We start from the raw sequence: 26232 nt of genomic DNA on the forward strand, positions 1-26232 counted from the left end.
TTTTAGTACCGTGGCTTGCTTTTTTGTTTGTTTTCAGTTTTTAGGTCAAGGGAGGGTTTGACATTGTGTTTTATCCTGGCAACTGAAAGACTAGCACTTGACACTCCCTTCATTAGTAGCTCAAACTAGCTGTAAGAGGAGGGAATAAATTGTTTATAGCAGCTTGGTCAGGCATAAAAGACTATAGTCATATATAGTCATATAGTCTTGACATTGTTTACCACGAGGTGAAGAATTTCTGGAGAGAGAGGTAGAAAATCCCACGATACCATGAAAGGACAGGCAGGGCAGCCTGGGGACACGGGAGGAGTGAAAAACGTCAAGAGGAGAACAGCATTGGTCTCTCTTCCTCAAGGCAGCATTTGGCAATGGTTGAAGATTCACCTGTCACCATTACATAACAGATTCTCTACATTGACAATTATCTGCTCTTTACAGAGGGAGGTTTCAGTGATGGACCAGATGAAAGGCTGTTGAATACACAAGGGGAACAATGCAGGTATTTATGTCAATGAAGTGGAAGGAAAATAATGCGCTGATTTATCTTGAGTAGCTCATATGATCTGTCTGTCCCTTCATAGTGCTGCTGATATCTTTTGGCAACCAGCATATCGGCCAACGTGTGAGCACAGATCAGTTGTGTCATATTCTTTCTTCACTTCATTGATGCAAAACATGTCACAAAATCTTTCCGTCTTCAGCACCACCTTTCAATTCCTGAGTTTGGTGATAGCAAACGTCAGTTGAGAAAAGCACAAGGGCTATGACTCGTGATAATTTTGGGAAATGTCATGTGGAGCTGTGTCACCTCAAGGATGTGTTCTTATTGTAGCTTTGAGTGTGAATGTCACTGTACTGCTGGGTGTCCTCTTCTCCCCAGGTAAAGAAGATACCCTATGTGTAGTTGTTGTGAGGGGGAGAGGAGTCCATAGTTTACAAATCAGATAATGGGGAATTAAGACCCTGTGGCAATATTCACCCTCCTGCCAGTTAAAATTAGTGGAAACCTGAAAACTTTGGTTCAGATCTTCTATACAGATACCGTGAGTCCAATAGCTTCATCATTTTTGCCCTTAAGTTTCTTCATCTGCAGCTAGGTGAATGTAAAGTCTTGCTGACTGGGAAGTCTGGAGCTCAGAAGCCAAACCCCGCTTTTTCTGAGTATACAGAAGCCTTGTGACTGGAGGTAGAGGGGTCGCAATCTAGTGAATGTGAGGAGAGCTGACAAATGGGATTTCTAACCAAAATGACTTTATATTGCATTACAGAAAACGTTGAGCTGTGCGGGCTGGTAGGAGGGAGAGTTCTGTTTCTAATTATGATTCAACATGATCTTTCACTGATAATGGCCTTTTTGTAATCGAAGAAGGTAAAAACGAAACGCATGTTGCTGATTTTTGTGTGTGCACCCATGAGCAATACAATCACAACGTAGTTTTAAATTAAATTCTTTTGTTCCTTTTGTTAATTTGAGTTTGATGGTTTTCCCTGGTGCCAGAGCCTAATTTACAGCAGAGAAAATTCCCTTAAATTGATTTTTTAAAATGTACTCACATACACTACGTTAACCTTTTCATTCCCTTATGGTGTGTGTCAAAGAAAAATGATCCCTGTAACTCTATACTTATTGGAAAGACACATCTGTAGAGTATATTAATTGGTAGAGTTCCCATTCTGCTCTGAACAGTTTTTTCACATGGTAAATGAAATCCTGGCTGTGCTAACGCTCGTCTCTCTCTTTAAAAATACCGGTGACTCAGCCCCCATCGTTTGCCTTCTCCCACTGCTACATGTGTGATCACTTCTGAACTCTTTTATTAGTTGTGGAAGAGTTTTATCTTTGAATTTTGATAGGGAGAAGAGAGGCACCAAGGCCCAGGTCCTCAGGAGTGTGTCTGTGCCTGACTCCTGGTGAAGCCACAGGGAATTAAGGATCTGAACACCTCTGGGGACACTGGCCTGTGCGTGGTGCAATGTGGTGTTTGCAGCACCACGTGAGAGGGCTAGGCAGGGTGCTTGGTAGGGAAGTCTCTACTGGAAGGTTTTTTGCAGCATCGCATGAGTTTAGGATGTTTTTAAGTCTTGAAAAGTGAGGGAGATGGCCAGGGAAATGAAGACAGAAGACCTTTTTAGGTGTGTTTAAATCAGGAGTTGATCTGAAGCTCCGGTGAGCGAAATGTGGAGATGGCTCTCTCTGTCTGCTGGGTCTCTTAAGACCCTTTAACTTCAGAAGCCAAACCCTGCTTCTTGAGAGAATAACAGGTTGGTGAGGTGCAGAGAAGAAACTCCTTTCTTGGACACTTGCCTGTTTCCTTCCCATCTCTGGAGCATTTTTTCATGGGATGCAATGATACTGCCACACACAAGTCATTGTGTCTGCTTGGGTGATTCTTCTCTTTTCAGATCCTACAGCATGTTTCAATCAATATGTTATCCCTACATTTAACTTCAGTTCCCAAAACAAAGGGGACCTTTATAACCCACATTCTCTCACTTTGATGTCAGAATTGAGAGAGTCACAAAATGAAAGGAAGAATTTTTATTACAGTGGAAATTTTACGGCTTGAAGCCAGTGAAAAGCAGACAGATAAACCAGCAGCATGATTCAGGAGAAGAGGTGCTTTTGTCAGTGCTGTTAAGATGCTAACATGAATTGTGCAGGGAGATTAAAAATTATCATGATAATGCAGTGGCTTTGCTCCTGGGTGGCAGTGGCCCTTGTGAAATAGATCTTCTAGGAGAAAAAAATTGCAATTTGTGTGTCAGTCAGTTTTGCTTTTTGTTTTTGAGTGGGAACGTGGATGTCTCAGTTCCATTCTGTAATTCACTTACTGAGTCTAAGGATTGTATTGAATTAAGGCTATTTCTTTCAAATGAAAAACAAGCAAGAAAAGCGTTCTTTCAATACGAGAAGTCGTGCTCCTGTGGTGGTGTGCCACAGTTAACACAGCCCAGTATGGGAAAGAAAGTTGGCATCTTGCTTTCCTGAGGAAAAATGACTTACTGTTTGTTGGGCGTGTTTACTGCCTCCCAGAAAGTTTTGAAAATGAAAATAAACGACTTTGCAAAGCTCTTTGTAATGTGCTGTGAGAACCTTAGTAAAAATAGAAATCAATTAAAACAGACCAAGCATAAGACTCGTAAACCTTTGGAGACCTTGGAGTCACTTTGCCTGACGGCAGCACGCGGTGCTGAGCCAGCCCGCTGGCATCTCACGCCAAAAGCCTGAGTACCCTTCGAAGAGCTGTAATTCTTCAAACTACGGTTTTCCTAAGCTAGAGCTGGACAAGGGCCAGGGGCAATTAAGACTTTTTTTTTTAAACTTCATGAACGCCAGATCAGGGTATCAATTAAGTGATTTCTTGTTCAAGAATATCTGAGAAAAGCCCAAGCAAACCCTATTAGGAGAACTGAGATGTCTCCCAGCCGTTTTGAGGACAGTCTTGCAGCCTGTGGACTCTGCTCCCTGCCACATCATCCCAGCAACGCTCACAAAAGTCAGCACAGGCTGCTGCTAGCCAGAAAGAAATAGTTAACATTATAAAAATGGAAAAGACAGCTGTCCTTTTGCTGCCGTGTCCCTCGCTCCTTACTTCTGCGTGAGTAGCGGTACGAGCTCAAGCAAACGATTTTCCTTGAGAGTAAGAATTGCAGAACTGGGGGTGAGTTGGGGACTGTAGCTTAGGTTTAGGATTTTGGATTCAGATGGAGTTTAGGGCTGCATTTATACGGTGAAGTAACCTGGAGGGGTGCCGGGGACCAAGCATAGGTGATCACTGGCGTGGTTTGTTTGCGTGCTCCCAGGCACTGTTTCGGCCCGTGACTAGCAGGACTGTCCCAGGACTGCTGCAGCAAAGCCTGGGGTTCAGAGTGGGCCAGGGACTGTTTTGGTAGCGAAGTTGCGAAAGGGTCATGCTACGCTGCGGCATAAGAGGGTTTGGCTGTTGTGGGTGAGAGGTGTGCTCTGCTAATTGCCCTTGGGACAAGAGAACAGATTTTGGTTTGCTTGATTTACTGGTTTGTATTTACTTATGAAACCAGGAATGAAAGATTCAGGAGATGAGAAGAAGAGAGACTAAGCAAAAAGATCTTAGCTGTACAGGCTGGGGAGAAGGGGACTTAGCCAGGAGAGAAGAGCCTTCATACTGCGTCCTACTCTAAGAAGTGCTAATGTCTTGTCATTTAAAAGCATTGTGTAAAATACAGGCCCACACTTACACACTGTTTTTCCATTGCTCAACGTTGTTAAATTTTGTATCAGAGAAGAAAATTTCTTCTATAATTTTCATTAAAATCTTGTCTATGAACTATAGATGGAAACAGCATTAGAGACCCACATATCAAATATGACTTGATCCTAGAAACAACAGAATATTAAGATTCTCTTACAGGTAAAATTATAAGATAAGCTGCATCTTAATAGAAATATTGCTACAATAATGAATAATGCAATTGCGTTGTCTTTGGAACATCCATACAGCAAACAATTTGTATTTTTCAAAACAGTAAAAGACTGGTGCTTGAAAAGAAAGTTGGGTAGAAAATGTAGAAAAATAATCTGTGAATTTGAGCATCCACAATAACTCTGGAATTTGCAGTTTACACACCTCCTACACTATACTTTGATTTTAATAGGATACTCAGATGCTTGAGAAATCCAGCACCATAATCTGATTAATTTATAATGTATGGAAAAGATTAAAGGACTCAGGCATGCTACTAAAAATGTTGTTATTGACCTCAATAAGGGTGGGTTCTGGCTTGAAACGGGGAGTAGTTTTTCTCTCGTGTGAGATCCTACTGGCGTATTTGAAGGATTTTTTTTTTCCTACTGAACTCAACTTTTTTGTGAAACACACATCACTTGAGTCCACGGAAGACAGAAATATGTGGGGTTTACTGGTTCTTTACTAAATTCGGAGAGTGTTTTAGTGAGCACACAAAACAGATTTTATCATCACATGCTTATTAGTTTGGACATTTTTCTTTGTTCAGTAAGTAAAAGCATTTTATGTTGTGTCTCTTCATGGAGGTTCAGGTAACTTTCATTACTTTTGAAATTCCATTATTATGGGCTCTGATCGAATATTCTCTCCCCCAAAACAGCTCTGAGTTGTCACTGCAGGCTCCTCCTCCCTGCAGTGCCATCCCACGCCATCCTCTTGCCCCTCGGTCTGTCCATGTCCCTCACCTCCCCATGTAACTCCAGAACTCGGGGAGTCAATCCTGTCTCTGACCTGGTTTGCCCAACTGCTCCCATGGCTGTGGGACCTTCAGGAGCCATCACCTTGCATTCCTCATGCCAGCCAGGGACCTCCTCTGAAATCCCATCATCCTGTAAGAAGTGATGGTGAGAGAAATGTATTTGAAACAAAAAGCAGCTGATGTGTTTCAGATAGTCATGGCAGATGGTGGTTGGCATGGTAGGTTGTACTGAGGGTGCTTCTCTCTTTCTTTCTGGTATTTACTTCTCTATACATGCATGAAGCTTTGCTGCATGTTAATGAGAGTTACATATGTCGACCAACGGAGCGACCCTCCCCTAGCCTCCCGCTGCTTTAATTCACACATGAATTCATGTAATAATTACCTTATCGCAGAAGTGTTTGCAAGTAACCCAGCAAGGTAATTTTTAACTTTCTTAGCACGCAGTGCAATTTCTGCATCCTGAGTTTGAAGGACACCTCAGGAGAGTGCAAAATGAAATTGATAAACCAGTTTTCTTCCCCGCTGCTGTAGACACCTTTTTCGTATTCCTCTTCCCACTGTCTCTGCAGCACAGCAACCTCAAAACTCGGCTGTCTTCACGGCTGTTTCTCACATTGTTCCCAAACAAATTATTTAGGAATTGTATTTTGTTCACCTTGTGTTTTCCTGCCTGTACCATTTAGAAACAAATTATTTACAAACTAGATTGCAGAAAAAAAAATGCCTAGGAGTTAGTAAACTATAATATTAAACAGAATTTCTAATGCTGTCTTTCTACCCAGGGAGATTAAACACCTCACTATTTCCCCTATCACAAATTCTTCCTTGGTCTTCAGAGTCATAAATTGAATGATATTTTTTTTTTTCCTGAAATACTGTTTCAGAAAAAATTGTAGTTGCCTTTTTACAAATGTAAGCAGAATGGCATTTTGTTGGAATTAGGGGAGACGACAAAGCTGAAAGGTGGTTTTGCCAAGCTCTCAAATCATGCAGAGAAGCGTCGTTTCCCATTTCTTGAGATAATTCTTCAAGAAATAGAGTAGAGAGATGTCATCCTGACACACCTTGGCTACATCACCTTTTGCAGATGCTTTCTGCATGGGTGTGAACTGTTTCAAAGCTCATGTGTGCGTTGTGGGTCAGTTTGGAGGGAGCCAGGCTGTCAGAGCATTACAGTGGAAAAACTGGAGCTAAGCAAGTGCTGTAGCATGCAGGGGTCCTGGGATCAGTGATATAATCTGTGGCATTTGGGCTTGCCAAGCCTTTACACAGATCTGGTGATAACACAGACTCTGATGGAAAAAAATTCTAAGCATCAAACCAAGTTTTACTGGTGCCATGGCAGATATTTCACCCGAGGAGATGATTTGGTTCTGTTTTAGTGGATGAGTGTGTGTGCTTATATCAAACACTGAAATAAAATCAAATAAATGCTGTTGATTTTATGGACTGTGTCACTATTGGGAATGGATCTTTAATTATGACTTGAATTACAGTAGCAGCTAAGGGCCTCTGTGAGGATTCGCAGTCCCACTGCGCCAGGTGCTATAAAAACATCTGGGTTACAGCAGATGAATGAACCAAACTGATAGTGGGAAAGTGAAGAAGATTAATAAGATGACATTAAATCAAGACCATTACAATTCTTGGCTAGAAGTATCTCTAATCACATATGTCGTGTGTTGTACACAAGTACAACGTTGCCATCTCCTTTCTCTTGGGCATGAGTCAGAATATGGCCATGCCCTTGGCTGGAGCCATGCTTAGTGCAACGGATCCAGCTGGTGTTCTCAGCTTCAGTTTTTGTCACCTTGAGAATAGGCTTCTGGCAGAATTTCGGAGTCTACATTCCCAACTTCTAATTTATTTTGGAAATTCCATGTATTCACTTTGTCCTTAAGCACTATGAATAATTTAGGAATGCTTCAAATGGCAACACTGCTTATTTGTACGTTGTAAAGGGATAGGAGGATGTTGCAGTGTGGTTACTATACTTGCGTACAAAAGCCATGTGAGATGCCAGTTCAAAATATAGAGATGCTAAATTAATCTTTTAGTGCTGCTACGTCTGGAGGGGATCCAAAACTGTTTCATCATAATGCTCATAAAAATGATGGGAAGTTATTAAATATCCATTTCCACAATACAGTACAGCTAGGAATCCCAGATATTACTGTATTTAGATGTTTTTACAGTTTTTTTTTAATTTAGAAGTTGCTCTGGGTTTTATTTGTAGCTGACACAGACTGGCTTTGCGCCAGTGGAGCCAATGATCTGTGTCAGTCAATGCTAGCTGAGGATCTGGTGCTCTAAAACTGTGGAAGACCCATCATCTGTTAAAGCGAACAGTTAGGTGTAAGGTGCAGATGGCATTCATTTTCTCCTATTGGCTTTGTAATAGAAGCATGTAAGACTGAAAGCTCTGTCAAAGCATAAAAGATGCAAGGTTTATTTTTACAAAGGGCTAAGTGTTATGGATACAGCCTTTTCCTCACTTGCTCTCAAACACCCCATTAATGCCCAGCCTCAAAGCATTTGCGTATGTGCACTTTGCAGAAAATTGTGAGAGCAGATGGAGCTCAGGTCCAAAATGAGTGGCTTTAGGGCATTCATAAAAGAGCCTCCCAGAAATGCAGGGCAGGACAGTCTGTTGCATTGTGTGCGGGGTAAAAGATTTTTCTCACAGTGCTGGGGAGTAGACAGAAAAGAAGTTAACTGTTATTAAGTTATTGTTCCCTATTAGTAAAAGCAATTACTATCAACAGAAGATGAAGAAAACCATAACGTAGCTGTCTTTCATCACCGCAACAGGCAGGATGGTTTTATCCCTCTGAATCTTTCTGTTGGGGTTTTGCAGGAAAGCCCACACACATGCCATGCCTCATTTGTGAAAACAGACCAAGTTTTTATTCCTCTCACTCTAAAGTGTCACCTTTAGCATCTGAACAACTGAGTTCACTGTGGCCTCAGGCTCTCTGAGCCTATCTGCAAACGGATTGCTGTTCAGCTTCACGCTTCAGCTGGAGCACAGCTCAGGGTGGTCTGTAGCAGCAGGAGGGGAGGAGAAGGAAACGAAAGCAAACAAATAAAAATACCCCAAACAAAAGTAACTCAGCTTGAATTCAGAGCTGAGAAGGATGCAGTTACATGCTTATTATTGTTTACCCGCATTATGATACTGCCTAAGTTCTTTGGTGATTGAGGTCTCCACTGTGCCAGGCAGGGTACCAAAAATGATTCTTGCCCACAAAGAACCTCCATCCTAAATTTAAGGCAGGAGAGCAGCAGAGGATCCAGACAGGCAAAGGAGTGTGATGAGACAGTAAGGCAGTATCGATCAGCAATATAACCAGTGGCCTCAGCAAACCTCCCGCTGTTATCACTGCAATGCATCTAGTTTACTGCCATTATCATTGCAATTAATATTTCTTTTTTGCAACACAAGGTTAACAATCTAACCGTATGGGTTACCCATTCTTCTTCTCATTTGTTGTATTGTTTAACAGTTATAATCTGCAGCAATTTTGTCTTATAAAGAACTGACTAACGGCAAGATTATTTTTCCACTGAACGTCATAGGAGTTTTTGCAAGGGACAACAGTGCTCCCGCACCTTAATTCCTCAGCAAAGTTTTTATTCTGGGCCATGTTCTGAAACTGGTGAGCTGACTCGCCAGAGATGTTGCACTCACTATGTTATGGCATCAGGCAAAAGTTTTAATTCAGAACAAGGTAGCATGAGTTGAAGGTAGAATGCATATTCCTCGATTAACTGTGTGTTGACAAGCTTGCTAGAAGATTTCATTTACTGTGTTTGTGAGTGTGTAGTATTTCAGGTTATTTAGTTAAAATTTAGAAGCAAATCAAAAAAAGCAAGAAGCAGAGCTTGCAAGAATGGCAGGTATGGAAACCGTACGACATCTTGCTGTAAAACCCATCTTGGCACCTCTGAAGACAATAAGGGATCTTGCAACTGCTTTTGTTTCATACCATTCATTTCTTAGTTTTTTCCCTTTTCTTTTTCTTTTTTTTTCTTTATGCTGGTGTAACTGAGAGGAGATCTTGGTCTCCTGTCTGTAGCCATGGCCCAGTGTCACCTGCTTCAGCAAGGGCCCTCACATACAGCACATGTGTCTGGAATGTATATATTGCAGTATAATACTCCTAGGTTTTGTAGTTGTTGCACAAAAGTGGCAATCCATGTTGAAAAGGACTAAAAGGCCCACCATGACCATCCCTCTATCGATCCTTCAGAGATTTTGGTCCAGGATGTTCAGCTTTTATTAAATAATACCAATACTTGACAAGTGATGTCTATATTGTCCGTCTTTCATTTAGCAATAGACATGGCTATTAAAAAAAAAGAAGTTGTGCCTGATGAGTTTTTGTTTTAAGAAGCTATTCTATTATTCTGATATGGCCACCATGCTGGCAGACTTTTGGCAGGTTTCAAATAAACATGCCAGAAATAATTTTGTTAACAGCATCTTGGATTGGCGCACATCCAGCCTTCATCCATAACATGTCAGTACAGTGATTCTTTCACAGGCAGGAAAATATGTCATCACAGATCAGTATTTTAGAGTCTTAAAATACTGTAGATGTCTGGATTTATGGCTTCAAAGTCAACTTCACAGGTGGGTAGCGTTATTTTTCAATCATAAATGAAGATGAAAGTGATAACATTTACAGTTTTTAATATGCAACATCAATGAAGTGTGCTTATGTTAAAACCTGTGGTAACATCTGTTTTACTTTCCTAATCCAAAAACAATTAAGGTTTTATGTAAGAGAAAGAAGGGGGTGGAAAACAAACAGCAAAGAAAAAAAAGGGGAAAAACAGATTGAAGGGCTTCAGCTTGCTTGCAGAGGTCATGCAGGCGTTGCGTTACTTCTTCACGAGAAGCGGGTGAATCCTACTGATGAGTGACTTTGTTTTAATGTTTTCTTTTATCCTGCTTTTAGTAGAATCATTTTGTCAGAGCAGAAATTGTATGTGCTTGTTTAATTTCCACTTGTGTAATATGCTCAGATTTCAGTATTAAAACCGAAGTGGTATCTTTAGGATTAACAGCCATGGTTCACCAAGGATATCTGCTCGCTCTTTGGTTTAGATCTCTGTATTTACATCTGCAAGCTGGGATCTTTCAGGAATGGGCAAATTATAGCTTTGTGCTGTGCGTTGGAAACAAACCTTTTGAGGTGCCACTTCAAGAACATTGTTTACGTGCTTGAATCTGTACCTGCCTAGGGCTTAATTAAACACCTTCCTGGCTTTGGTCCCAAGCAGAGAGGCTTTCCTGAGCAAGGTGACTAGGCAGCTGACGTCCGCTTGTGGGATCTCCTGTTGACGAGGTGGGAGTTTGCTGCCAAGGGCATGGGGTATCATGGACCGGTGGTGAGGCTGTAATCTCCTGGAAGTAAAAACTGGTCGCAGTGACACAGCAACACCCCTCTGGAAATACAGATAGGAAAGCTCTAAGATATCAGTGTTAGCATATATATGGTATGATGTGTGTGCAGCAGATTTACTGTAAGTGATTCCATTGAAAGAGACTTCAAATGACTGGGAAGAACAAAAAAGCTGCTTTCCAAACCTATGCTGAAGAAAGCATGTATTTGAAATGTCATTTATCTCTTCTTGCTTCTTATCAGGGGAAATTTCTTGATGGAATTTTGAAAATAAAGTCAAAATGTTCCTTTCTGCTTCCTTGCAGTGTATTAAACCCCAAAGTTTTGTTTATGAATAGTTTTCCTCCTCTTGATACACTAGAAATTTCGAGTCTTTTTTATTGTGATTTTGCTCAAATATTGATTGGATGACTGAAGAATTAATGGGATTATGATGTGATAATGGATTCAGTGGAAGTACTGATATCCTGAAAGCTTAAGCACGTGTGTGGTTTTCTATCACACTGGGACTCATGGATGGGGAAACTTCATTTAATGCAAGGTTTTATTAAGCTTTTGAACTACATCTCTGTTTGTAGATCTAATTCAAGTCTGTGAACTATTTTTTTCAATTTTAAAACTTCTGACCATTTGGTGGGGGGAGGGTTGTTAGATTATTTTCAGGAATGTGACTGCTGCCAGCAGTCCTGTAGTGCTGCCCGCGTCTTACCTCTGTCCTTCAGACACTTTTAGGGCTTGACTGGGTAGAAGCCCTGTGGTTTCTCAGCTGCTTCTCCCCAGTTCTCCTGTTACCCCTCTAGGTCCCACTGTGCCCTGCTGTGAAAGGAAGGATGTTTCTGCCACTTACTAAGAAGACCTGGATTCTTTTGCCGGCTTTATTTCTCAGTTTGTGTGTGGGAAAGTCAAAGACTCTCTTTTGAGCCTATTTGCATCACCTGAAAAATGGGAACTATAACAGTTTCCTAAAAAAGGTGTGAGAAGACTAAATTAATTAATATTTGTATTGGGGCTTAGGGTGAAGAAGCTATAAAAATGCAAGTATTTATATTCTTTCTGTTTGTTTGTTGGCAAAATTGCATTTCTCAAGGCTCCTGACCTACTTTTCTGATTTTTCTCCAGTGAGAATAATAAACTATATTTTTTTTCCTTGTAATTGTTTTTCATTTCAAATAGAAAGCCAAGTGCAAATGAGGGGAAGGCAAGGAGGGGAAGGGGTGCTAACCTCTACCCCTCTTTGCCAGAGGGAAGAGAACCATTGTGTCTTTTCCATAACAAGAATAAATAATGAAATACAGATGCTACCTCAGATGTTTAAAGCCTCAAACCAGGCTTTCCATTGCAGATTTATAGCCTTTGTAATGGCTAGATCCCCAAACACATAGGAAGAGAGTCTCGACAATATCTTTTTCTGTGAAATGTATTCTTGATGGAAAAAGTTGAAAAATATTTTCCAGTGTTTTCTTAAATCAAAACTGTGAGGTTTGCCTGACCTCCAGGTTCACGTCATGTTGCTGTGTATAAGAAAAAGTTACAGTAGGTGAAACAAGCTCTCTGAATTACAGAAGAACTTAGTCTATTATGAAGCTTTTTGTTTTCCTGACAAAATTAAAAAAGGAAAAAAGGAGAATATTTTAAAGAAGTACCAGCAGGTCTGTCTTAGACCCACCATTCTTCATAATATGGGAAATGAGGTGAAAATTCTAAATTGGTGAGGTCAACAAGGAAGAGGAGCATCCAGGGTTGTTCTGGCTCTGAGGCCACGTCTCTTGCGTGAATTCAGCCTTCCAGGAAAGTGGAGTGCACTGATACTTCATACAGTTCCTGGGGATGTTTCAATGCGTGCATGAAATCACATTTAATGCGCAGTGCTAAGGGGAACCCAGCAAAAAGCATGAAAGGGATAAAGTGCAATAAATATTTAAGATCTTGTGAATGCAAACACAGCACTTCATAAAAACCTCAGTCTCAAGAGCAGGGGTGCTGTATACCTCATAGACAGAACATATGGTACAACCGCAGTGAAGTCAATGCTAATCAGTGAATAGTGATGGAGCTTTTATCCTAAAGTTTTAAGGACGTGATTAAATTTAATGTGTATGCTAGACGTGAAGCCTATCTTCATGTCCTTAGACCTAACAACCTAGGAATGCATGCAAGATGGCTTGAGGAGATGTGATGTTTTCTGGGAAGGCAGAAAAGTTCACCATGGGGATATCCTTATTGATTTTTATCTCCATACATGCCCCTGTGAATTATTTATCTTCCTGTATTCTTCTCTGGCATCTTATTATAAAAGTCTCTTGGAAGTTACTGTAAAGCTCTTTATTGCCAGACTTACTGAGGGTTGGTAGGAAATTGGCTTTTGATAAGCGAGTTTAAATGAGTGCTGGTGTGGGCGGCTGGTGCCCATTATGTGAGGAGGTGGTGCGAAGTGTGGGTTACACTACTGAGCGTCCTATGAGTGCATTGCATTTATTCATTGTATAATCTGACTTGGGATGGATTCAATTAATACCACAACGAATTATAATGGCATGAATTGTATTTGGCTTATGGGCTTCACCTACCGTGGTTGCAGGGTGGGTGGTGTGGTTCTACAGGCATACATTGCTGTTTGGATTCTGCTGTTTGTTTCCTTGTCTAAGTGCCTTTTCTAAATGTTTATTTTCCTTTGATGTTTCTAGGAGCTGGTGGGGAGTAATCCTCCTCAAAGAAACTGGAAAGGAATTGCAATTGCCTTACTTGTTATTCTCGTTATCTGCTCCCTGATTGTCACCTCTGTTATACTCCTGACACCAGGTATTTACAACCTTTAACTCACTTCCATTTTGTTTTCTTCTATAATTTTACATTTCCAAGGGTAAAGGAATTGCAAACCGACTGCAAAGTCAACATCAAAGGAATCATCCTTCCTGTTCTTTAGCTTGATGTGAGATGAGTTCAAGACCGTTCTTAGGTAGATTATTTTAGAGTTTTACATTTCTATTCAAAGATCAGGGCCACTGAGCTGAAGGTACAAGGGTGAAACTTGGTTGCCTAAACACAGATGGGGAGTGTCATTTTAGATGTGCCAGGATATGAGAGATGTCTACACAGGGCAGTCAGTTAGGACACGGGACTTCCTGAAGTTCATGCCCACATGGAGCAGCAGCCGCCAGTTGGGGGCCATATCCTGGAGCATCTAAAATGGCATTAGATGCCTGTGCTTAGGCAGCTAAATCCCATCCCATTCAGCTGTATTGATTTTTACATCAGACCATAGTATTCCAGCTTTACAAAGGAATTCCAGATAACTATGTGCCAGATAGCACTTCACCACAGCAAATAATTAGTAACTTCCCAATAAGGGATTCTTTAAGTTAATCCCCTTACCAAGTTTCAGCGAAGTTCTGTGCACATAACCTCTGTAAATTACTTCTCTTACAGTAGCTGCTGAGGTGCTAGGCTTGAATTTTAATGTACATCATTATGATTATTGATTATTACATATTTATACAGCCCTGTAAATTTCCATGACTACTTACGGAGTAGAAATAACGTGCTTTTCTAGCTCTGAGAAGCTTGTGATCTGACTACGAAAAGACAAATGAATGAGAGAAATGCGAGCGAGACATAGAAAAGAGAATTCAGTGTCAGAAAGGGTGAGCAGCTGCAAAACACAGGAGGAGGCAGAAGGTCCCCTGCAGAGGGACGCAGAGGAGAAGAAAAGGGTCTCCTTCTTGGATGAGTACCTGCGAGTGGTTCTAGGGGACAGCAGGACAGAGAGCACAGAGCTGAGGAGGGGAACGGAGGCAAGGGAGAAATGAAACCGTAGGAAATGGAAGAACACAAGACAGTGAAGTGGAAAAATGAGATGGAAGTTGTGGGGCAGAAATTTCTAGCTCATAGCGTGTGAACTGACATGCAGTTCAGCAGATCTGGGCCATCTTCCCTGACTCAGTTCTTATCCCACAGTCCCGCTGTATGGAGACAGTCATAAATCAAGAAATACAGGACTGCACTGAGTTAATTTGAAAATGAGTGAAACAACCACTACGTTATCCTTCTGGTTATTTATCGTCATGCCATGTTCAGTTTATTTCATGCTATCCTGAAGTTTTCAATGTAAATGTAAGTAGCTAATGGTCATGCCAGCATAATTAAGAAATTAAATTACTTAAGGTTAAACTTAATTAAGGATCATTTTTTAAATTACTTTCACTAGGGTTCAGATTTAACACCTTTGGACAGTGCAGTTCCTCTCTGAGATGTTTTGGGGCATGGTCCGTGGACTGTACGCACATCAGGCACCATTTATTTGCAGTGACGAATATTGTCCCTTACTCGTTAGGTATGGAAATGTCGCCTTCTATTTTACAGAAGTGCAGTCCCAGACTTCTCAAAAATGCACGCTGAAGCCTAGATTCCTAAACCTGTACTTGTGGGCTTCAAGAAGCTGTCAGTGGCTCGCACTGCATAGATGAGGACATGGGTGCCACTTCCATTGAAGAGCAGGATTCCATATAGATGGATACATGGAGAGAAGCATAAACATACCTGTAAAGTCCTAAATACAGTCTAAGTCACAAGCCTTTCCTTTTACAAGACCACTTGTAATAATGATTTCTTTATAAGGATGCTCAGAATGATATCTGGTGAGGAATTAACAGCTCTGGTTTCAATTCTGTGCTATACTGTGGACCTCATTTAGGACTTCTCCTGAACTCTACTCCCACTTCTCCATAAGAAAATCATACATAAAATCACTAATGGCTATTATGAGTATAGATACTGCAGTGCTGTTGTCCAGGTAAGTGCCCAGACAGAAAAGGTGTACTGAGCATGTATGTATGCGTACACATGTATACACATAAATCACACAGTTATTAGTATGTACTTAGCAACAACTGAGAGAGTCTCAGTGCTAAAAACTTAGGAATATGCAAAGTCATTTTCTATGCTAAAATTTCCATTCACGTTTTTTGAGATTTCTAATTACCTGGTTTGCTAAAACTGGGTTTGTGTTGGTTTTTCTTCCCTGATGGTGTTTCAGAACTGTGTCCTACATGCAAATGCAAAAACTCTAAGCTCAGTACTGCTTCTGTTTATATTATGGATCCAGACTGCTTCATGGTGAGACTCTGCCAAGGGTAAAATAGATGGCTTAGGTTGCTGCTGTGGCTTGGCAGCAGCTGAGTTTAGTCTTCTCTTGGACCACTGGCCCTGGAGCTTGTTACGAAGATGCGCTATGGTACAGGGTGAGAGGAGGCTCATTTCACAGGCATTTCCCACTAGCCAGTGCTAAGTGAGATATTGAGGCTGACTTGACAAAGATAAAAAGTATTACATTGCTAATCCTCACTGGGGATAGCACGTCCCAACAAGGTGGGAGTGGGGAAGATAAAGGAGCCTGTCCAAAAGGAGAAGCAGACATTTACCTGCCATAAAATAGTTCACTGGAAGAGAAATGTTCATCCTTTGGTAGTCAAGCTGCAAAAATAAGTAATGGATATTTGAACAAGAGGTGAGGAAGGGAGAGGAGGACCAGGAATGAAGGAGGAGAAGCAGTTTTGTGGAGGTTCATGGGATGGGGAGCTGCTGCCAAATGTGAGTGGCATCAGAAAAAAACCCAAACCTCTTCACTGGAAATGTCTAAAGCAAGGTGATACAGTCTGGCACAGCAGAGCACAGTGCTGGCAAATACTTCAAATTTTTTAAGTCTTCCTTCTGATGATAATGTTGGAGTCCAGCCTGACACTGTCCTGCTAGTGCAAATATCCTTTTGAATTTTATCTCTGAATTCCTTACTTGTACCTGTCTATCTTAGCTCTCTCCCTGTCTGGGAAACCATTCTTCTCTTAAGTATTTTGCTGTTAGTTTGAAGGCCCATTTTGCAGTGCAACACCAAGGTATGCAATGCAGAGATGCTCTAAACCCAGTGCTGAACATCGTGCTATGTTATGCTATGTTATGCTATGCTATGCTATTCTATTCTATTCTATTCCTACAGAGAGTAATTTGGGGCATGTATGCGATAAAGTGCAGCATCCAGGCTTGTAGTCCGTGTTCAGACAAAGAAAAGTGGACCCATAACTTGCATTGTGGTGGTGGTATTTCCTAATACTGTGAAAGTTGGGATAGACTCCTGCAAAACCAAGAATGAGTGGTAGAGTGGGGAATGGGGAAGGTTTGCTTAGCAGAACAGATGCTGATTAAGGTATTTAATAATTGAGGAAAAAAAGGATTTATATATGTCTTCAACATTCTTTTGCAAATCAGCCCAAACCTTTAAAGAAGGTTTTAACTCTGGATTCAGCTTCAGAAAGGCTGAAATCCCTACTGGTTTGGGTTTCTCAGAGGCAGGTCACTCACCCTGCTTTAGGATTAGCTCATAAAGTGGGAACAGTGCTCTTTGCATTCAGCAGACATTGTAATTACAATAGCAGTGCTTTATTGCTAGCTAACGCTTAGGTCTTATTTTATAAAATCCCAATAAAATTTCAACATTTCTGTGATTTGTATATCCTTTGGTATTCTAGAACAACATTCTCAAAAGAAGCAGTAACTGGTGAAAGCTTGCATTTCATTACACTATAGTATACCGCAGGCATGCAATTGCCTATGCTGAAGGACTCCGTTTTCTTGTGCGTGTGACTCCTGCCATTCCACCCACCTTTGAAAAATGTGAAGCTATTTATACAAATGATAAAATTGTGGGAATGAGCCTTTCCTAATTGGCGGCTGCTCACTTGTCACAGCATATGGGACCTGTATGGGTCCCGCCCTAGCAGTGTTGTACTTGTATAAACACACTCAAAAGTTTATAGTTATGTGCACACACACCTCAAAGCTGAAGAGAGGACTCAATCCTACAGAAATTTTTATTAAAAAAACCTCCCCAAAATGCCATTAGACATTTTACTAAGGAAAAGGCTGCTTTCTAGTCCCTTCTGTTTGGAAATGGAGGCAAACAAGGGCTTTTTGCACATCTGTTCCTGATATTTAAATCTTTCTGGAGATATACATCAAGTTCGCTCCTTTCAAATCTGACCTTTAGCTGAAAAAAAGAAAGTACACCCAACTCCACATTAAAATTTTTACAAAATTCATAGGAAACATTTTTCAGAGATGGTACTGAGGTAGCCATTGCATAGCATTAACTCTCAGCATGCTGTCAGACAGCCAAATGCATCACCTAGTAAGCTTTCTCAACAAGAAACATGCCTTATGGAGGCTCCTGGGTGTGCATGCTTCACTTGCTACCGCTCCCTCTTCCTGCTGTTCCTTATCAGGAATTTGAAGTGTGTGGAGGTATAGAGGTGGTGCAGCTCCCGGACTGGCTGTCTCCATCCCGCACAGAAAGAGGGAATGAGAAGGGATTCCCACTCTTCCCCTTCCCAAATCTCCAGCACAGAGGTTTTCTTGTGCCTGTCCTTATGCTGTCACCGTGGGGAAGAGGGTGTCTGTGTTCCTCAGGGTGGCATTTGGGAAGCGCCGCCTGAAACAGCTGTAAGCCCAGGGCTGTACGTGGGCTCCGACCTCCTGCATTGCACCGCCTGAGCTCCATGGGTATCCAGTGCTGGGACCTTGCACCATGGTGGGAACCAATTGGAGCAGTTTCCTGGAGTTCCTCTGACCTATATTTTCCATTTTAATGGAAGAATTCGCCATAATGCTGTCGCAAAGAGGGATTTGGCTGAGGGCTTGTATTAATGCATCTTGCTATTTGGAAGCCACATTGAGTGGTGTGATTGAAACTTCAATCAGACTTGGAAAAAATATGAAAATTGAAGAATATAATTTAATTTGGTAAAAAATACAGTTTATATTGAAACACCTTTTAGTGGAACCAAACATTGTTTGTAGGTAATTTTCAGTGGTCTCATGTAGCTCATGGGCTTCAATTTAGTGTAGTAAAGAAGGCTTTTTCTCTCTGATGGCTTCACAGGGTCTGTTTCCACTGTTTCTAATCACCAGTGTGTTCAGTGTAACAAGTTTAGTACTAAAAAATGTTAAAGATAGCTAAGGCTGCATGATACCAATAGACCTCAGGCATGAGGATGCAGTAGTGAGGAGAAATGCTGAAGCACACATACCTGCTGTGGAAATACTCAGAATGTGGCCACATGTGTTCCTTTAAAGAGCAAATGTGTTTATACTGACTGAAAGGTTTCCATGAAATTATCTTTTCAGCAAAAAATTGAATGTTGGAAATAAATTATTCATAGAAGGTGACTGCTTGTCATAACAAAAAAAAATTACTGTTGGGAGAAAAAAGAGAAGAAAGAATATGTTAAACAAAATTGTTGGTTTCAGTTTTTCTCTAAAAATTTCAGCTTTGAGAAAATAAAAATCCATTTTCCTATTAACTAAGTACCCGCTCTATAGTGGGTTCTGTGATGTAATATATACACTTTTCACCTGTAAGGCCCAAGAATCCATTGATTCAACGTAAACACTTCAATTACAGGCCCAGGAGCTTCTGTGTTGTGTTTGTGAGAATTGTTACATAGCAGAGAGGTGGTGATAGAAATGAGAAGGTATAATTTTGGCACAGGAGAAGATGCTACCTGTGGCAAATTTCAAGTGGTTAAATTTGTGCCTTGGTTTTATTTGGTTTGACTCATGCGTGTTTAGTCTTGGTGGCATCCTAGATGAGACAGATATCCTTTTAACAATGATATATACGCAGACAGTTCTGCATTTTCTTCCAATTGTGTTTTGCATCACAAATTTTTTGGCAATCTCTGACTGAATCACGAGAAGCATGGAGAGGACTATATGAAGGACAGCGAAGGAAGATAGGCAGCAAGTATTTCTTTGTGGGAAACAGAGAGTGCTACAGAGTAAAGTTAGGAAGAATGAACTAACTGAAGGACACTGTTTATTACAAGTTGATCTTACAGCATCTTAAACTGGCAGTCTGGTACTTCAATTTAAAAGCTGTCTAGATTTCCATGCTTGCAAATGAAACTGTATACCCTTGCATTAAAAATGAAAATTAGTATGAGCCAGCTATGCAACACCTATGGATTTAGGGTTATGTCTCATAGATTTTTCAAAAATATTTCTGCAGTCAGGTGTCTGATACCCATGGAAAATATTTTGTGAATTCCTGAAGTAATCTGTCTGAGCCCTTATAGGGCTAAATACCTTTCCAACTGTGTTTCTGAGTGACAGTTTTTAAGGAAATGAAAATATAAGCTATAAAAACTTAGTCACTTTTAATTATTTTTTTTAAATTTAACTAATGATTTCAGGATAGTCTTAGTGTTAAGTAGCTTTAATTTTCTTTGGAATAGTCAGTATTATATAGCACTACGACATCTATAGATGTGTTTTCATGACTTTTAAAATCTTTTTTGATCAGGTTATGTCAAAAAATTATGTGGTTTGGACCATATCTTGGTCTTTTTGTGGTTGCTGAGACCAGCCATAAATAACCAGGAGATTTCTGTTTGTGAACCACTACGTGGTCCTTTTATAACACTGACAATGGGAAGAGGATTATGTGCAACAGAAAGCTTTATGTGGGCTGTTTCCGAATGAGATATGATATGGCACTATTCACAGTTGCTGTACTTCCAGATACATTTCAAAGTAGAAGTAATGGCAGTTTGTTTTTGAATGTTTTACAGTTGAGGATAACAGCTTGTCTCAGAAGAAGAAGATAACAGTGGAAGATCTCTTCAGTGATGATTTCAAAATTCATGACCCAGAGGTTAAATGGATAACTGGTGAGTGAGGCATAAACATGTCGCAGTGTCTTTGCTTTTCTTTCTCGCTCTCTGGGTGTCTCTTTTTTATTTAGTTCTTTATTCCTCCTGTTCTTTATTTGCTCCTGAAATTACAGAATCAAGGAGTGGTTGAGGTTGGAAGGGACCTCAAGAGATCATCTTGTTCAACTCTCTGCTCAAGCAAGGGCAGCTAGAGCTGGTTGCCCGGAACCATGCCCAAAAATTCAATCCTCAAATTCCTATTCCAGCTGTCCTCCAGATAAACATGCAAACACCACTGCTCTGTTATTACAATTTTTCATTTAAGGCTCTCCAGTGGGCTCATAGCTAGTCATTGAAAACTGCAGTCTTTGTCCCAAAGGGCTTCCAGCCTTCAGTAGGTGATGTAGCATGTTGGTGGAAGAAGTGGTTGGAGCTCTATCACAGTCATTATTTTACCATAAACAAAACTTCAGGTTTATATTCCCTGCAGAGAGGAGAAGCATTGCTAAGCAACAGGCAAACAGTGGTCCGGCAGCAGCTGGGCTGGTGCTTGCACACGAGCCATGTGCTCTTTTTATCCTCTGCTGCCTTATGTTTTCTAGTCAGGAGAAAACCAAATAATACTTGAATTAATGCACAAGGTATTTGCTGGAGTAGAGCTGTTTTGGGGCATGTAGATTCTAGCTCTTGCTGGAAATTGCTGCAGTCTGAACAAGCTTTGGCGAGAATAAAATGATTTGTGGTATGCTGTTCATGTAGGTTCCAGTCCAGCTTCTATTACCACTGAAGTTACTAGTTTTTCTTTTGAATTTAATGGGGAACTGGATCAAATCCTGTCTTGTGTTTGGCTTTCCTTGTCTGTTATGCCTATTGGGAACAATTTTAATACCTGTAATGAAAAGAGAGTGTTAAAGGGTAGTGCTGAATTAACACATTCCCCAGCCACCCTCAGCACAGTTGTCTGCGACTTCTCCCACCAATTCAACTACAGGGGAAAGCAACTGCAAACAATACGCATCTTCACAAACACACCTGCCGATGGGCAGGAGCTCTTTTTCAGGTTGCATACTCTGGGACAATGGTGCTTCCCATAACCATTCTCTGGGAATAAGGATAGTGGAAATATTAGCTGCATTGCAATTCAAAATTATTTGTCTAGCATCCTTTTTTTAGCACTGATAGCCCTAATGGCCCTAATGAAGGAAGAGGTGGGTCTTCGAGACTTTTACTGCTATTTTCTTTATTTGCTAGAGTATGAGTGAATGATAGTAAATTAAATAAACTTTTGCAGGACCAGAGAATGAAGTATTGCCATGGAGCTATGTATAACATACCCCCTCTGATGAGTATAGCTTTACAAAGATGTAAGGCATATTTTCCACAAAACTGCCGTCTTCTGTGAAAAAAACAGTATTTCCCATGCTTTTCCAATTACGATCACATACTGGCATCATATAAACTTTTATTAAGACTCCAATCTTGAATGTTTTAAAATCTATCTCTGTCCTCCCATGTACTCTCACTGGCTCCAGCGCAGTTTACCATCAGTCTTGCCTGATCTGAAATTTCTAAAATATTGTTTCTGTAGAGGACAAAGCACAAAGTAGTGTTGTGCAAACATGCATAGGTATTTTAGAAGGACTTGTTCTGTTGCTGTGCTACTAATACCACTGATACTGATAGAGAAATTTTATGAAGCTAATAGATATTCTGTAGATTTACCCAAGGGTGACTTTGCATCTAAGGGCAAGACGCAAATCTGCAATGTCATTCATCCAAGGACCCAAAGACATTTTACAACATTAATTACCTTTCGGCATTATAGTTGCTTTTCACAGATTTCTCTAGCTGGCTAAGTGGTGAAATCTTGATTAAGGTCCCTGATAAGCAAGATGAAAGACCAGTAACCAGATTCCCAAGCACATGTTGCTATTGGTCTCTTATTCCAGTTTTTAGAATGCAAATGAAAGACTCGGAAAATGCCAAAGCCAAACTAATAAAACTCAGTGTAACAGGAATGCTGGACAGCCTTAGCAGAAAAATTGCATATTTAAAAATTGCATGTTTAAAATTGCATGTCAACTCACAAAATGAGTTGACATTTTGTGGGGGATCTGCACAATTGTTAAAATATAGGTAGCTGTTGTCTGCCCTTCTTCCCATTCTTCTCCTATTAATTATATAGCAAAATATCATGGTCATTCAGAGATCTGCAAAATTCAGTCCTCTTGGCTCTTCAAAGCTCTATTTCCTTCCTTTCCCTCTTCATTATTGCAGAAGATGGGAGTTTGGTAGCCTTGCCAAAGATGAAGCATGTTGCGTGTTTAGGAGTGTTTGAATCATCTGAGGGATTTGCTTCGCAAATAGTTCAGTCAGTAAAATATCTGTGTTCTTCTCAGTAAGTGAGGGGCTGATTCAAACCCTCTGAAGGAGCAAGGTCTTTCCTTTGACTTGAATGAGTCTTAGAGCAAGTGTAAAAAAAAAAAAAAGTATTTATATTCAGGTTGGCACTTAAAAATATGCTGAAAGCTCACTGAAACTGATGGGATGAGCTGATGTTTAAGCATTTTCTTGATTTGCAGTGGGCAAGTGGAAAAATAATGTATTTCTGATTGATAGCTCTGTCATTCCATTGATTTCAAAGGAGCTGGGGGAAAAAAAAAAAAAAGAAGAGAACCAGTCTCAAAGCTGACATAACTACACTTTCAGTGCAAAGATTACAGGCTTTCTCTAAGCTGTTTCAGTCGCAGCTCATGGCCGGTTAGTGGATATGTTTGCATCTTTTTTTATTGGAATTGCAATTAAATTTACTTGCACGAAGTGAGAGATGTGCCCAAGATGGAACTCTGAACCTCTTAGAATTTCTGTGATGCCACTGTCATTTCAAATTCCAGTTTGCATTTTTATCCACTGGTTTAGGGAGAGGAAAGAATATTTTGTTTAATCAGCTGCTGTCTTCTACTGCCCTGACCATTGTTGCCGTTGACTCAGTTAAGAGTGCTCCGAAGGGGAGCAATGAATTCATAGACCAGAACTGACTGCTCCAGAGTTTGTTTCTAGTTCCACTTCCAGGGACTGCTATCACTTAGATTTGCAGTGTAGTGTAACTAAATCCTGGATTTATTGTGAAGGTTTCACTCTTCAGGACAACATAATATGAAGTAATATAGTATGGTATATATGGTATAGTATAGTGGGTATATAGCAATGTAGTACGGGAAATTTGAGATTGTGCTGGTGATCAAATGGCATCCCCCTACCCTGCAGACCAAGTGCAAAGAATCCGAACTGCATCTCTGTTCCAGCCCCATCCGTCCCATGCCTCCTCCTGTGCTCTTCCGCTCATCACTGGGTGCATCACGCTCTGCGCCATTCTGTTACCATCCTCTATTGTGAACTTCCCTTTACTGTACAACTATAATGATGTTGTCCATATGCTAAGCATGCATGCGAGCTCCAATTAGCAGCTCATTTCATACTGTGTATCTTAAATGTTGTGTTTGGACATTTCCTCGTTTGCATATCCTCCTCCATACCCTGTCAGGAGTGTCCTGTGCCGGCCTTTCGTTAGCCCTCTCACGGATGACAGATGGCCCACTCGTTAGTCTAGTCTCTAACTGCTCGGCAGTTCTGCTCTCAAGCGCCACATTACTTTGTAATTAGGCTTCACAATTACTAGGCTTTTCCTGTAATTCCTCTCGCACAGGTTTTTAGCTCAGGTTTCTGAAAAGCTCACTGGGATGCTGCAATGTTCCCGTAATGGTGGACAAAGACCAGGATAAAGAGGGATGCCGGCATTTTGTGCTGAAGAGCAGCTCAGTTGACTGATTCGTCCTGAAAACAATAATTCATAGTCATTACCTGGACCTGGCCTGAGAAGCCAGTTGGGTTATGAGGTCTTTGTGGCCCCATGGAGCTGCAGTGATTCCTGTCAGCTGTGAATCTGACCCCAGCATCTCAGGAGCACTCCTACTTTTTCACGAGGAGGCAGCATCATGCCCAATGTCAAAGTAAGCAGTAGAGACCGAATTGTATACACCAGTTGCAGAGACTTATGCTTATCTTCTGTCTTTGTACTTAATGGCAAATACCTTTTGCCCACACTGAAAGTACTTGGCTGCTGTTGTAGTTAGAAAAACATAATAGCAGCCTATAATATACTGCCCATGGTTATTGCAATTGGTTAGATGCAATGTATTGTCATTACTCACTTCTTGGAGGATGTTTTTCCAGGCTTGCTGTTAGCATCTTGCAAGACAGAGTGTATGTAGCAGTGGCTGTTGCCAGGATTTTTGGCTGTACGTTAGTGACTGGAGGCTCCAACTAGGAGTGCATCTTCTTTGTGCTAGACACTGGACAGACACGGCGAGACAGTCCTTGCAGAGAGGTTGTAGCCAAACAAAAAGAATGAAGGTTGAAGTGAAGATCCCGGTATATTCAAGCAGTGAGAAGCACTGAGGCACGGGACACCAAAGGACGTGTTCGGGGTCAAAGGAAGTTGACTAAAAAAAATCTGAAAATCAAGCCCTTCTCTCCGAGGTCCCTGCCCACTTGCTTCACCTGCAACACTGGCTAAATGGTATTTATTCTTGTCCAAAGAGGAATAGTGGGCAAATTAGCAAAAGTCTCTGAATGCCATTTTCAGAAATGGCTCAGTCATTTGGCAACCTGCCACTCAGTGAGAGCCAGAACCACCGCATGCCTAGCTCGCATCTGAGGATGGCATCTAGGCTTTCATCTCAAAAGTTTTTCTGAAAAATGCACTGATAACTAATATCTAAATACAATAGAGTAATTCTTTTATCTTTAATACTGAAGCACATATGTTTTATTGCATGTTTTACTAATAACATCATAGAATCTCTAGACTCTTTTAAAGTCTAATATTGAATTTAATGACCTAGAACTAATAAGTTTTATTTACCATGCTGAAAAAAATCATCATGTAGTAACTGAGGTAATTTATTTCAGTTTACCTTTAGTAATAATGCTCAGATCAACAATACTTGGATAGCCCGAATGCCCCCAAGTCTATTCTGTGCAGTGTAAATCCATTGCTCTGTATTGATAAAAGCATTGATGCATTTCAAATGATGCAGATGCTTGTGGAGTAAATGAATTATTTATAGTTTGCTTTGCATAGATATTAAGAACTTTGTAAGTGCTAATATTTTTCATCATGAAAAAGCTTTGCATTAAAATGCTGCTTTGACAGCCCTGAAGACTAAAATTGCCCTGCTAGAGAGCTACAACATGGTTAGCTGGAGCGCAGGCTTCTCCGGGCTGCTTGTCCATGGACCAAAAGATTGACCGCTTCCAAGCGACCACCGGAATTGTAAGGCAGCAGGAGCCTTTCCTTTGGTAAGGTTAGGCTGCTGGCACAAGAGAAAAACTCATCTTTCTGTTTGTCACCGGAGGAACAAAGTCATCTTCCTTGGGCAGAGCAGTTTGCAGTCGTGTGTGTTTGGGATCTGCATTAGGAATGGGCTACACCTCCGTGCAGGCACCCTTGAATGCAGGTGCTGCCCAATGAGGGCCACACACTCGCCCCAGTTCCTGTCTTATGTTAAATGAATGTAAGCTAGAAACTGCTCACAGGTGGTTTTGTAAGGGTAGATCTGGTGAAGGCATAAAGAAAATTGGGTTACTCTATTGGGATATTTGCTTTGTTGCCCACCTTGCTAAACAGAGATACTAGTTAATTAATTTCAATGTGTTTTAAATTTGTGTTAAAAAGGCTTAAATGAATGGGTTTACTGGTCTTAATGGTTCAAAGAAAACTTGTTCCACTCTGAATTCTGGTGTGCCAAACTTCATATCCTACCTACCTCATGGCAGCTTGATTTTGCAGTATTTTTGTGAGTGATCTGGCTTTTCAAATGTTCTTGAAACATTTTCCAAGACACACAGCAAGT

General features: G+C 40.8%; 1 protein-coding gene across 2 annotated transcripts in view; it reads left to right on the forward strand.

Moving 5' to 3' along the window:
* The window catches only part of DPP6 (dipeptidyl peptidase like 6), a 422729-nt gene that overhangs the window by 227478 nt on the left and 169019 nt on the right, over window positions 1-26232 (forward strand). For both annotated transcript variants that reach the window (XM_059819117.1, XM_059819118.1), the window contains exons 2-3: window positions 13304-13418; window positions 20237-20335. In XM_059819117.1, coding sequence (XP_059675100.1) covers window positions 13304-13418; window positions 20237-20335 — 214 coding nt within the window. The remainder of the gene's footprint in view (window positions 1-13303; window positions 13419-20236; window positions 20336-26232) is intronic.

Source organism: Gavia stellata, chromosome 6 (assembly GCF_030936135.1).
Source record: "Gavia stellata isolate bGavSte3 chromosome 6, bGavSte3.hap2, whole genome shotgun sequence".
NCBI lineage: Eukaryota > Metazoa > Chordata > Aves > Gaviiformes > Gaviidae > Gavia > Gavia stellata.